Below are 14,837 nucleotides of genomic sequence, written 5' to 3'. Positions count from 1 at the left end.
GCCAACACTATTATCCCAGATGTGCATTCTAGAACTCACTTCTGGACACTATAATTTTCCATTTTCTTACCTATTATTATGGTTATATTAATTCTACAGATCCAAACAGAATGAAAACTTATTTGAGAAAGGACAGAAGCTGTTTTTTAGTCTTGCTGAGGAACAACATAATGACAGTGTCCTGTTAGCACACAGCACCCCAAATAACAGGAGTTTGGCAAAGAGCCTTGGGAGGAACTCAAGTCATTACCATGGCCCTCTATTACAGCAGCCGGAAATCACACTGCTGATTTCCACGTAATACAGCAAATATCTCTGAGGGCATGATCCCAGATCCCAGACACTTAATAGCCCTCAGGCATGTTCTGTACCACATGTGGGTCCCTAAGCTATTCTACAGCATGCACTCTCCTCCTTTCCACTTTATCAAAAATTCTAAAGTTTAGTATTTAGTATCATTAACCTCCATACTTCATTTCACAATATTTCACAGGGTACCTCTAGTTAATTTAAGATGTAAGAATAGTATCACAAAATTCTCAAAACAGACTTAGCTTTTAATTGACACATATACATACATCTAGACACACAGAGTCTTATTTTTGTGATAGTATATATGGGTGTATAGTACCTATATACCTAAAATACCTGTGTATTTTAAATATTAGGCTTATTCTATAGATGCATATATAAATGAACACACACACACATATATATATATATACATGTATTCACATAGATATACACACATACATAAGCATTTTAGAACACTTATAAGAAGTAAAGGAAATATATTTTCTATGGAGAAAATAAAACATCATTTGGAAGAACAAGATAGTACTTTCTGGATGAGAAAAGAATAATATAGAATTTTAATTTTTATATGTATATGCATGCCTACATGTATTTATGCATATACTCATATATATATGAAATTATGTTAATATGTACAAGTATTTAGGTATTATAGAGATATTTAAATACATATATTAAAATCTATGCATAGCACTTTCACAGGATTCAGGCGGTAAAAGGTTGGAAGGGTCAGGTGTCACAACACTAAAGACAGTAAAAGATATGGTATTGTAATGCCAATATTTGGGGATCATTGTTCTTCCTAGCCAACAATAAAGTACATATGAATAAGAGAGAAAATATATAAAATGTGTATGAAAAAGAATGGGAGATGGGGGCTGTCTCAATTTATTGCCTTCTAATATGTCACTGGATCTTTAATTATCAGTACAGAGAGTCTATTTCAATCCTTTAAAGCATTAAATGGCTATAAATTTAAGACAAGTAGGAGGCTGACTTTGTTAAAAACCAAGGAAAGGGAAAGTTTCTCTTGACTGATGAAAAATGTACAAAGATTTTGAGAGCATGGTTATTATAATGTACAATTAGAGATTTTGGTTTGAAAAATTATCATTTGTGAAATGGCAAATCTTTTTACATCTTGGATAAAAAGAATTGTGACAATAAAACAAGTTTGCTTACCTACTGTAAAGCAAGTTGGTTTATTCTACTCTGCAAAAACTATGAGCTAGATGTGTGTTTGTCTTCTTTGCCTATGAGAGCCTTGAGAATCTAACATAATCGACACAGAGAAATACTTTAAAGACATTTAAATGCATGAGTTTGTAAAAGAATATATAAAGACTTCAAAATTGTCATGACTGTTTTTTCAGTTTAGAATTCACATTAACTTTAAAAAATAACCAAGGTTCCAAATATCAGGCTCATTTTCAAGCTGAACCAGTTTAATACTAAAATGACAATATATTCTTTATTTAAATCAAGATACTGAGATGCATGATATTAATTCATCACGTATATGCAACTGTATCATTAAGGTTTAGTGATATATGATATTCTTGGAAGTTCTTTTTAAAAAACTAATTTTAAAACTAAAATGTTCTCTACACCTCTCTCTCAGATCATAATGTTTCACTCCTGATCAATAGCCATTTCTCACTTCTGCTAAGATTGCATTCAAATCAGGAAGGGATTTTTCTTTTTTCTGCATACAGCTTTTCTTTTTCAATGGATATTTAAGAACTATTACTGTTCTACATTTATGACAGTGATTACAGGTGCACTTTATTTAAATTTTACAGTGTTTACAGGAAGTTGTCTTCCCTCTTCTGGATGAGGGCAGGAAAAAAAATGAGCCAATTTCATTTCTGATAAAATGCCAGTAGTTTGGGGCAAGAATAAGCTAGGAATTAAATTAAGGGAATCTGCACATCTGCTTCAGAAATACATTATGGAAGAAAGAGAGTTATAGTTTTTAATATAAATAACTTTATTGCTTCTCTATGAATAAATAAAATGTTTCATTATTTTATTCTAAGTGTAATCATCCTCTAGTTTGCTCCCAATTATTCCTTTTGTTTATAAAATGAATTATTTAGTACAAACAAAATTTCTTCCCTATTACTGAAAAGGTATACAGTATTATAAGAGTAAAATTAGAATAGCACACACCAAATCCCTACTTTCCATATGGAGAAATAAATGCCCTTTTATGATTAAAGAGTTGGAAAGTATCTGATTAAAGTTCATTTTTTCTCTCCCTCAAAGAAATAAAATGAGGCAAGGCAGGACAAAAAAAGTTAATGATTCGAAGTTGAAGGGCTGCTAAAAGCCTACGTTACAGCATAGTAAAAGCATCTGAGGACTAGAGAAGTTGAACTTGGGGAAAAGTCACTGCAAGAAACTGAGCACAGCATCTTCGGACTTTCACAGACCACCCAGAGGTGTGAGCTCCAAACACCTGTGAAAATGACAGGTTCTCCAGGCCTACCGTTTCCCAAACAGGCGCCCCCAACCAGCAAGGAGGACCCAGCAAAGTTTCCAAACCATGCTACCCTTACACGGCTTGCTCTCAGTTTCCCCCGATATTGAAGGGAAAGTCATAAGGAAAAGGCTCACCTGTGTTGGGCTGAACCAACCGTGTGCGCAGGCGCAACGCTCCCCACAAGTCCCCTTGCCCTTGGTGCTCGTCTTGTGGGGGCTTTTCCGCACACTGTCCCACAAAGTGACCAGCTTGGTCCTGTTTGAAGCTGGGCCCCCAGGTCCTGAAGAGGGCATGGTCTGAGAATTGTACCCAAGCCCCTGGGGGCTCCTCTGCCAGCCACAGGCGCAGTGGGCATCCCTGATGAGTGTGGGGGCGCTCCTGCCGGCATCCATCCCATCGGACCCCCGGCTGCAGCTGTGTTGCTTGGTGAGGTATGCATTCATACTGCACTGATGCCTACTCTTTCCTTTGGTCAGCTCTGCACAGGAATGTCTCCTCCCTCACACCCCTTTCTTCCAGCAGTTGTAAAAGTCTTTTTTTTTTTTTTTTTTTTTTCCTCCCGTGGATCCCTCAGTATCTTTGACAGCTGCTATAAGCAGTGCATCGTGGGAGCAGCGAGAGCAGCTCCGCACAGCATTATCTGCGGGCTGGTAGCTCTTTGTCAATAGATGACTCAACTCACAGAGCAACTTGACAGTATCCCTGCTCTAGGCAGAAGCAATCAATGCTCCACACAGCTGGGCTACAAGACTGTACACTGTGTTACAAACCCTTTTTGGATGGAGCCCCACAGTAAAGAATACTCTTTGCAATTTGGCATTCTGGCTTTTCCCTCTCCTAGATGAGCCCTACACAAAATACAGACCTCAGGAAAGAGAGCTCCTTATCAGACTAGTAGGACCCTTCTAGGCTGAAACAATACAGGACGCGCAATTTAAAATGATGGGAAAGTTAACCTGTAAAGAAATTTCCAACATGTACAGGAATCACTTAATCTAGAGAGGTATTTGCCAAGACACAGAACAAATCATGAGGTAGCTACGTAAGAGCGTCAATATTAACTCTAAACAACATTAACTTATTTAGGAAAATCACTGAGATCACAGCATTATACTATAGAGTCCTTTAAAATTTGGAGGTTTAATTTGTTTTAGATATGATTATACGTTATAATTCAAACATATATTTTTGTGCTATGAATGATTATTAATTCTTTCTGATTCAAAATAAAGCAATTTTCAAAGTTCAAAACTGATGGGTTGGCTTATTTTAACATAGTTTTTTTCCTTACCCCAAATTATTCTGAGGATTTCCTTTCAAATACTTTACCACAACAAATACATTCACCACAGAGAGAGTCTGCATTTTAAAGTGAAAGACACATCCAACTCTGCCATCCAGTATTTTGCTTTCCACAGACAGAATTTTCAAATTCTTTCACTGGAAAATGAGTGAAATCTATCCAATTTAAAGCAATTGCCTTCCAGAGAGGACATGATTGTTTTAAAATTTTAGTATGATTGCAGACGCCATCCATAGTATTTTTAGTAAAGAGAAAGGCTAATTACTAGAGCATTTAGAATTTTTATTGTGTTTGAAACTTTCCATATTTGTTGCCAAAATGTCTATCCTTATCACATATCCCTGAGGGAACAATTTTGGTTTGATTGGGATATAAGCTGCCATCTATGCAGCACCAGACAACAATGATATAGTCCCAAGATATAATGATTTTATTTAATGGCCATCAGATCCACCTTCACACTGCTAGAGTAGCGTAGACATCATTTCTAATTGAATTGGCAAAATTCTTATTTCAAAGGCTGGGATCATAACGTATTCTACATTTCAACACTAGAACTCCCTGGACAAATCATTGCTATGTATTAAAGCCCTGAAAGGAAGGAGTAGGATCTACTCTTCCTATGTATTGCCATAAAAGGGTTCTTTTCCAAATTCTGCACAAGGGGTTGCTATAAGTAACTTGCCTGGCAACATAGGCTTCAAAATACCTTTGCCTAGTAATAATGACCCATATGTGTAAGTTCAAAGGGCAGGCCCTGGATTGCTATTGACCTTTATTTTTTCTTCCCCAAGCACCCAGCATGCAATATGCCCAGTATATAGCAGACTTATAATAAATATATATTTTTGGGATGGATGAATGAATGGTTGGGTGAGTGCATATATGGAAGGAAAGAATGCAGGAGCTGACTAACATGCCCTAAAAATAATATTTAGTCCAGCAATGATCCAGAAACTTAAATTATTCCTTTAAGGTTAGCTTTAGTGTTGGTTTTGAGGTGGTAAGGAAGTTTGCCAAGAAAAAAAAGAAGACTTGAACTGTTGGTTAGAAATATCAATGGCATTAATGATCTTTGTTCCTGAAAAAGAATCCAGAAATTAAGATCAATATCTAAAACAGGAAAATTGAGGCAAATAGATCATCATTTGATACTCAGTGGGAACAAGGACAGAATATAAACCGGATCTCTTCTCCTCTCTGCTCTCTCCTCTCTTCTCTTTCTGTCTGTCTCTCTGTCTCTCTCTGTCTCTCTCTCTCCCTTTCTCTCATTTTTGATGCTGGGATCAAGGAATAATGCCTGAAAGAACTTCTAGGTCAAATAAAGCCCTAGAGAATTTCATATTTGTCTGGTGTCACCATGATGCATGGCTATACGATAGGACTTGATGCGATATGGCAATACTATCACCCCCAAATGAGAATGTCAAGAAGTGATAAGTTTGACTCTTTCCAGTCTTATCTAACCATGGATGCTTCTCTAGTCTTTCAGGCAGATATCATTGCTCAAAGGCCCACTGCCATCTTTAGGAAATGCTTGCCCTGTTCTCACCCATTTGCCTCTCAAGAATCAATCTGAACAGGAGTCAGTGTGAATCCATTAAAATTTTGTAATGGTGTGTGGAGTTTGCAGCAAGACAGAAAATATCCTGGCTGGGGATTACACAATGATATTATAAATCTTCATAAAGACCTAAATGTGTTATGAATGGGTTGTTTGGAATGAGCTATTTCTTCCCATTACAAGGACAATAGAATTTTTGTTTTACTATCCTCGGTATGTCATTTCTACACAGATAAATAAACATCATACATTGCATAACTAATTTTACTTTCCTCCAAAGATCTTAAAGACCATAGCAAACTATTATTAAATGTATTATAAGACTATACATTGAAGTTATTCTTTCACTTTAACATATGTAAAATATACCCAGCCTCCTGCCTTCCCCTTTGCCCCATTTTTTTTTTTCTTTTCAAACATGACGTTTGGCTTTCTAAGTCTGATGACAGACCACTTAAACAGATAAATATGTTCAACTACCCCGCTGTACTATGAGACAGGCCTACTAATTAAAGATAATTCAATTTGATCAACTGTAATTGGACAATTGTAATGACCATGAGATGACATGAAATTCTGGCCAAAGGAGAATTAGTGGTGCACAAGTACATATCCTACTTATCATTGTGATTTAACATGGGCAGATGGTGCACCGGGTAATGCCTAGATGAGATATATCTTACTGACCTCTCTTTGACCTGACACTGACTCCACAGAACAACCACTAGTTTTAAAGCCAGGGCTTAAAACTAATATCCGGCTTGATTTGTTTAATAAAAAAATAAATAGCAAAGATGAATTACTAAATAAATTGTGCCATACTAAAGCACTATGCAGACTTTGTTTCCAGAAAAAAATTTCCTTCAGGCATCCTCTGCATATGGGAAATGAAAATATTAATTACGAAAGAAAAGCTGAGTGCTTGCTAAGGAAGGACTGGGTAGCACAAGCCCTGTAGCAGCTATAAGTAATGTATGAAATAATTTTAAAAAATATTAGGTAATAGTTCAAATTTTTCTTGATTTGAAAAGTGTACACAGTTCATTCCTCTGGCTACAGATTGGAAATGTTATAAATGCCAACTAATATTCTTCGACATCTAATAGCCCTCAGCCTAGGCAATCTCTAGATTGAAGCATATTCACCTTTGGAACTAAAAGAGAACCAAGAACATTTAAAGTATTTTAGGCCTTAAAATTATTTCCAAAATACTTAAATCAATTTAATTATAATTCTTCTAGGGCAGAAACAAGCAAAAATTAAGAGTGTGCAAAGACACATGCCAAATTGCTATAGAGATTTAACCTGAGCTAAGGATTTAATAGAAAGTGGGAAAAAATTTAAATGTCCCCAAATACATTCTCACTAATGTACTTGGATTTGAGGGGTATTGATGAAGAGGGGATTGGTCTGAATTAACAAGGATAAAATGTAAAGTGGTTTTCAGGAAATGCAGATTTATTATATTCTAACACATACAGTGACACTATTAGAGAAATAAGAACACAAGTTATATGATATTTCTTAGAGAATCTGAAAGGAATACTAAAAGAAGGTAATAATCATTTATAATTTTCATATTTTAGCAGCTGAATCTCAAAGATGGACTGCACTACTACAGGAATTTGTTTTCATCCTTCAAGATTAACCTGATGTCACTTCTATGAAGCTTTCCAAATCCCCCTGGCCTATTTAGTTGCACTCTACGGTGTTTGCATACTTGTCTGTGCAAATATCTTTCACGATTGTCTATTTTCCTCGATCACTGTGATGACCAATCCCATCTAAGCTAGCATCATTTCTCTGTAAACCTGGTGAAAGAGCTGTTTAACTTGTCTCTGGCATCTACCCTTACTCCTGTTCATTCTCCCAAAGTGGCAAGAGGGATTTCTGAAATGTGAAAATGATCAGGTCCTACCCTGCTTGAGAGCTGTCAGTCAAGTCCCATTCTCTGAGGGTCTTTATCCCCACAGAAAGAACAGTCTGGAAAGCGGCATACATGGTCCTTAATCATGTCCCGTGTGACCTGGCCTCTGCTGTTCTCACCAGTCCCAGCAGTGCCTCACGCCCTTGTCCTATCTTCCAACCACACAGCCCTTACCTACCTGCACTTGGTCCCACCTGTAGCCACTGCACATGTTCTCTTCCCCTCTCCACAGATTCAATCCTGCCTACCCTTTCATAGTGTGAATCCCAAGACAACCTCCCCAAATCCACCCCCACAGTGCAATCTAAGAGTAAAGATGGGCTTCCTACGCAACATGGCTCCAAAACAAACCTTCATCCCTGCCAGCTTGCCAAACCTAAACTTCTTCTATTCAGAAATTCTGGAATCTTCCCCACGTTCCAGGGCTCAACTCAAACGTCACCTTTACAAGAGAGTATTCCCAGGACACTGTTCCTCCCTTTTCTGGAGCACGTCATAGCGTTCTCTCGGTGAAACCTCATTTTAGCACCTGTGCTTCTTTACTACAACGCTTACAACAACTGTATTAAAATCCGTCATTACGCTATCATTTATTTTGTGCCCTTTTCCCCAAACAGAGTGTAAGTAATGCCCATTAGGGAAGGGAAAGGGCCCTCATTTGTGAATCCGCACTCTCCAAACCAAGTACAAAGTAAATGTTAGTATTATTAAAATAAATCAAACAAGAAAGAAGATACCAAAATAAGCATACCAAAATAAACATTTGGGTCTGTGTTCTTTAAAAAAAAAAAAAAAAAAAAAAAGATTTTATATATTCATTCATGAGAGACAGAGAGAGAGAGGCAGAGACACAGGCAGAGGGAGAAGCAGGCTCCATGCTGGGAGCCCGATGGGGGACTCCATCCCGGTTCCTGGGATCATGCCTTGAGCTGAAGGGAGACGCTCAACCACTGAGCCACCCAGGCGTTTGGGTCTGTGTTCTATCTCCCAATGTAAAATGAATAAATAAGCGCTTGAACCTAAAAACAAAACAAAATAAGACCAAACAAATAAAAAAAACCCAATGTGCTTTTAAGGCCAGCAATTAAGTGAAACATTCACTATGGCTGAGAAGCCTAACTGTATTAACCAATTTTTTTTTTTTGAAGATATTTGCTAGTGGTCTTCTAATGCTAAGAAATTGAAACAGCTTCTGTTTATTTTAGCAAGATATTCATTCATAAAAGTTGTACTTCCTGACAGCTGGGCTTTTCTTTCAAGCATCCTCAAATTGTTCTCCCTTTATAGATAGATAGTGTAAAAGGGGGAGGGGCTTCCCAACTCAAAAGCCAGCCAGTGGGAAAGCAGGGAGAGGATTCCAAACAACAGCCACCAAAGTCACACTCCTCTTAAAATGACATAATCCAAAAGATAGAGTGATTTCACAAGATATTAAAGTGTGTACTAGAGAGCAGAAAGGCAAGATGACATCTTCTCTTCCTCCTACCAATCGTTAGAAAGTTAAAAAAAAAAATCAGTAGCATTATCACTCATAAACAAGTATCTCTTTTAGTTTCTTTTTTTAAAAATTGTGGTAAAAATATACAATATGAGATCTACCCTCTTAACAAATTTTTAAGTATACGGTATTGTTAACTTTAAACACAATGTTGTACAGCAGATCTCTAGAACTTTCTCAGTTTGCTTTTTAAAAATTCTATGCTCACTGAACAGCTTCTCCCACCACCCCCCATGCCCCTGGCAACAACCATTCTGCTTTCTGCATCTATAAATTTCACTACTTTAGATATCTCATATGACTTGCAAGCATGCAGTATTTATCTTTCTGTGACTAGCATATTTCATTGGGCATAATGTCCTCAAGATCTACCCATGTTATCACATGTGGCAGGATCTTCTTCTTTTGAGGGTAGATAATATTCCTTATACTACAATTTACTTATCCATTCGTCTGTCGATGGACATTTAGGTTGTTTCCACCATTTGGCTATTGTGAATAATGCTTCAATAAACACAGGACTGTAAATATCTTTTTGAGATCCTAATTTAATTTTTTTGGATGAATAGCCAGAAATGGTGTGGTTTGAAATATGGTATATATGGTACAACATTTATGGTAATATATGGTAGTTTTATTTTAATTTTTTAAGAAACCTCAATACTGTTTTCCAAGGTAGCTGAACTATTTTGCATTCTCACCAACAAGTATTTTCTGGTTTTTGTTTGCTTGGTTTGATAATGATCATATTAACAGGAGTGAGCTTTGTCCTTCTTTCTGGAGACTATTTTGGCTATTCAGGGGTTTTTCTGTACTTCCATATAAACTTTAGGATTATTTTTTTTTCTATTTCTTCAAAAAATATATTTACAGAGATTACATTGAATCTACTACTTTGAGCAGTAGGGATATTTTAAAAATGTAAGCCTTCCAACAGAGGCAGTAATTTCTTTGACATTGGCCATAGCAACATTTTTTATAGATATGTCTCCCGAGGCAAGGGAAATAAAAGCAAAAATAAACTATTTGGACTACCTCAAAATAAAAAGCTTCTGCATAGCAAAGGAAACGATCAACAAAACTGAAAGGCAACATGATGAATGGGAGAAGTTATTTGTAAATGACATATCCAATAAAGAGTTAGCATCCAAAATATACAAAGAACTGATAAAACTCAACACACGCACACACACAAATAATCCAATTGAAAATGGACATGAGACACAGACATTTCTCCAAAGAAGACATCCAAATGACCAACAGACACATGAAAAGATGCCCAACATCACCCATAATCAGGGAAATCCAAATCAAAACTGCAATGATGTATCACTTCACACCTGTCAGAATGGCTAAAATCAAAAACACAAGAAACAACAAGTGTTGGTGAGGATGTGGAAAAAAGGATGGGAAATGCAAACTGGTACAGCCACACTGTAAAACAGTATATAGGTTCCTCAAAAAGTTAAAAATAGAAGTACCCTATGATCCAGTAATAACACTAACTGGGTATTTACCCTCAAAACACAAAAACACTAATTCAAAGAGATACATACATCTGTATGTTTATAGCAACATTATTTACAATAGCCAATCATGGAAGTGGCCCAGGTGTCCATCGATAGGTGAATGCACAAAAACAATGTGGTATATATCTACAATTGAACATTATTTAGCCATAAAAAAGAATTAAATCTTTCCATTTGCAATGACATGGATAGAGCTAAAGAGTATAGTGCTAAGCAAAATAAGTCAGTTAAAGACAAAGGCCATATGATTTCACTCACGTGGAATTTAAGAAATATAACAAATGAGCAAAGAAAAAGAGAGACAAATCAAGGAACAGACTCTTAATTATAGGGAACAAACTGATGATTATCAGATGGGAGGTGGTAGGGGGAATGGATGAAATAGGCAATGGGGATCAAGGAGTGCATTTGTTGTGATGAGCACTGGGTGATGTGTGGAATTGTTGAATCACTGTATTGTACACTTGAAGCTAATACAACACTGTATGCTAACCATACTGGAATTAAAATAAAATCTTAATAAACAAAAAAATGTTAAGTCTCCAATCTATAAACATATTTGTGTCTTTTTCAATTTCTTTCAACGTTTTATAGTTTTTGTCATGCAAATCTTGGTTAAGTTTATTCCTATTTTATTCTTTTTGATGCAATTGTAAACGACATTGTTTTCTTAGCTTCCTTTTTTCTGAAATATTTTATTTATTTATTTGAGACACAAACACGGGGAGGGGGGAGCACAAGCAGGGAGGAGGGTCAGAGGGAGAGGAAGAAGCAGACTCCTTGCTGAGCAGGGAGTCTGACATGGGGCTCAATTCCAGGACCCTGAGATCATGAGCTGAGCTGAAGGCAGATGCTTAACTGACTGAGCCACCCAGGCACCCCTTGTTTCCTTAACTTCTTTTTCAAATTTTTAACAGTCAGTATACAGAAACACTAATTTTTGTATATTGATTTTGTATCTTGCAAATAGTTTGTGTGGAATCTTTAGGATTTTCTATATATGAAATTATATTATCTGCGGACACAGATAAATTTAGGATTTTCTATATATGAAATTATATTATCTGCGGACACAGATAAATTTAGGATTTTCTATATATGAAATTATATTATCTGCGGACACAGATAAATTTGCTTGCCTTTTTGCTCTGGTTAGGATCCCAGTACAACATTGACTAGAAATGTTGGGAATGGACATTCTTACCTTGTTCCTGATCTTAGAGGAAAAGCTTTTAGCTTTCCCCCATTGGATATGATGTTAGCAATGAGTTTTTCATATATAGCCTTTATTATGTTGATATAATTTCCTTCTTTTCCTAGTTTGTTGAATGTTTTTCTCATGAAACAGTAATGAAATTTGTCAGTGCTTTTTCTGCATCTATTGAGATAATCATGTGATTTTTATCCTTTGTTCTGTCAATGTGGCATATTACATTAAATGTGTTTTGTATGTTCAACTATCTTTGCATCCCAGGGATAAATTCTATATGGTCATGGTGTATGATCCTTTTAATGTGCTGGGGAACTCAGTTTGCTGGTATCTTATGGAGGATTTCTGCATCTACTTATCAGAGATATTGGCCAAAATTTTCTTTTCTTGAGCTATCTTTTTCTGGCTTTGATAACAAAGCAATGTTGGCCTTATAAGATCAGACTGAACATGTTCCATCCACTTTAAATTTTTGGAAGAGTTTGAGATGGACTGGCCTTGATTTGTTTTCAAATGCCTGTTAAATTTCACTCGAAAAGCCATCTGGACCTGGGCTTTTTGTTGTTGCTGTTGGGAAGTTTTAATTATTGATTCCATCTCTTTACTAGTAATAGGATCTGTTCAGATTTTTCTATTTCTTCATGATTCAGTCTTTGTGAGTTCTTTGCTCCTATGAATTTATTCATTTCTTCCAGGTTACCCAATTTGTTGGTGTATAATTGTTCACAGTACTCCCTATACTTTTAACTTCTGTAGCACCAATTGAAACATCTATTTTATTTTTTATTTTATTTGAGTCATCTCTCTTTTTTAGTTAATATAACTAATGATTTGTCAATTTTATGTTTTTTAAAAAAAGTTCTCCATTTCATTGATTTTTTTTCTGTTGTTTCTTGACATTCCATTTTGTTTATTTCTTTTCTAATCTTAACATTTCCTTCTGCTAACTTTGGGTGTAGGTTTATCTTTTTCTAGTTCTGTGGGGTGTAAAATTTGGTTGTTTATTTGAGAATTGTTTCGTTTTGTTTTTAAATGTAAGCATTTATCACTATAAACTTCCTTCTTAGAACTGCTTTTGCTCTATTCCATAAGTTTTGGTATGTCACGTCTTCATTTTAGCCTTTAATATTTCCAAATTTCCAATTTGCTTCCTTCTTTGATCCATTGGTTGTTCAAGAATGCTGTGTTTAATTTTCAAATACTTGTGGATTTTCCAGTTTTCCTTCTGCCATTGAGTTGTAGTTTCATTCCACTGTAGTTTGGAAATATGCTTGGTATTATTTCAATCTTTTTAAAATTTGTTAAGACTTATGACCTAACATTTGATTTGCCTTGTAGAATGTCTTATGTGTACTTGGGAAAAAAGGGTATTCTGTTGCTATTACATGGAATGCTCTGTTATACATCTAATAGGTCCCTTTGGTCTATGATGCTGTTCAACTCTTCTGTTTCTTCTTTGATATTCTGTCTGGATGTTCTATCCATTAGTGTGGTACTGAAATACCCTACTATCACTGTGTTGTTGTCTATTTCTTCCTTTAGCTGTGTAAATGTTTGCTTCAAATACTTGGGTGCTCTGATTTGGGGTGCATATATATTTATGATTGTTATCTCTTCCTGATGAATTGATCTTTTTATCATTATATAAGGTGTTTCTTTATTTCTCTTGACAATTTTTGACTTTGTGTATTTTGTCTAAGTAAGGCCACCCCTGCTCCTATTGGTTACCATTTGCATGGAATATCTTTTTCCATCCTTTCACTTTTAGCCTACATATGTTCTTAATTCTGAAATAAGTCTCTTTTACATAGCATACAGTTTAGCATTTTTTTTTTAAAGATTTTATTTATTTATTCATGATAGTCACAGAGAGAGAGAGAGAGAGGCAGAGACACAGGCAGAGGGAGAAGCAGGCTCCATGCACCGGGAGCCCGATGTGGGATTCGATCCCGGGTCTCCAGGATCGCGCCCTGGGCCAAAGGCAGGCGCCAAACCGCTGCGCCACCCAGGGATCCCTAGTTTAGCATTTTTTTAATCCACTCAACCACTCTATTATATCTTTTGATTGTAGACTTTTAAAGTAATTATTGATAGGTAAGGACTTTTACTTTTAAAGTAATTTTTACTTTTAAAGTAATTATTGATAGGTAAGGACTTGCTATTTTGTTCATTGTTCTGTCTGTCTTGTAGCTTTTTTGCACCTCTTTTCTTGTTTTGTTTTGTGTTTCATATATATATAAATATCATATATATATAAATATATATAATATTTTATATATGTATTTTTGTAGTCACATGCTTTGATTCTCATTTTCTTTTGTGTATCTTCTATAGGTATTTTCTCTGTGGTTATTTTGGGGCTTACATAAAACATCTTGTAGTTATAATAATCTGCTTTAAGTGGATAAGCTGACAATAATTGAATTTCAACTATATACAAATAGCTTATACTTTTCCTTCTTCCCCACAGTCAATTATATCACAAATAACATATATTATATTGTGCATTTATTAATGTATTTTTTAGTTATAGTTAATTTTTAAACTTTTGTCTTTTAACACTTTTAGTTCTTTTTTTTTAAGTTTACTTATTTATTTATATGACACAGAGAGAGAGAGAAAGCACTATCAGGGCGAGCAGCAAGCAAAGGGAGAGAGAGAAGCAGGCTCCTCACTGAGCAGGGAGCCGGATGTGGGCTGGGTCCCAGGACCCTGGGATCATGACCTGAGCCAAAAGCAGACAGCTTAACAGACTGAGCCACCCAGGTGCCCCTTTCCTTTGGTTCTTAATACAGAAACTGTAACACTGAACACTGAATTTAGTGCATCAATATGTCTGTGTTCAAGCCTCAATAAACTTGAAAGTTAATTTAAATATTTAAAGTCTATTGATTTAGATTGGGGGGGGCAGGGCTCTTGGTGCTTGATCAGATTCTTGGGGACCTAACATGTATTGTTTCCAAGTGCTAGTCTTCCTCATTATTACAATGCTAGATACTCTACTGA

At 35.9% G+C, this 14,837-nt stretch overlaps 1 protein-coding gene and 1 long non-coding RNA gene across 30 annotated transcripts in view; one reads left to right on the top strand and one right to left on the bottom strand.

The window, feature by feature from the left end:
• Positions 1-8,289, top strand: part of LOC102153013 — a 104,720-nt gene extending 96,431 nt beyond the window's left edge. For 2 of the 5 annotated variants that reach the window (XR_005375584.1, XR_005375585.1), the window contains exon 9: positions 7,254-8,288. This is a non-coding gene — a long non-coding RNA (uncharacterized LOC102153013). Of the gene's footprint in view, positions 1-7,253 lie in introns of all 5 variants that reach the window. The other 3 variants (XR_005375587.1, XR_005375586.1, XR_005375588.1) reach the window with 2 other exon arrangements.
• The window catches only part of DLG2 (discs large MAGUK scaffold protein 2), a 1,987,603-nt gene that overhangs the window by 764,443 nt on the left and 1,208,323 nt on the right, over positions 1-14,837 (bottom strand). For 3 of the 25 annotated variants that reach the window (XM_038568431.1, XM_038568432.1, XM_038568439.1), the window contains exon 1: positions 2,935-3,453. The exons of 20 other annotated variants lie outside the window; for them this stretch is intronic. In XM_038568431.1, coding sequence (XP_038424359.1) covers positions 2,935-3,243 — 309 coding nt within the window. In that variant the 5' untranslated portion in view covers positions 3,244-3,453. Of the gene's footprint in view, positions 1-2,934; positions 3,454-14,837 lie in introns of those variants that run through there. 2 more of the 25 variants (XM_038568436.1, XM_038568444.1) reach the window with 1 other exon arrangement.

The sequence above is a fragment of the Canis lupus genome, chromosome 21, assembly GCF_011100685.1.
Source record: "Canis lupus familiaris isolate Mischka breed German Shepherd chromosome 21, alternate assembly UU_Cfam_GSD_1.0, whole genome shotgun sequence".
NCBI classification, from domain to species: domain Eukaryota; kingdom Metazoa; phylum Chordata; class Mammalia; order Carnivora; family Canidae; genus Canis; species Canis lupus.
This window is presented reverse-complemented; position numbering and strand designations above follow the sequence as displayed.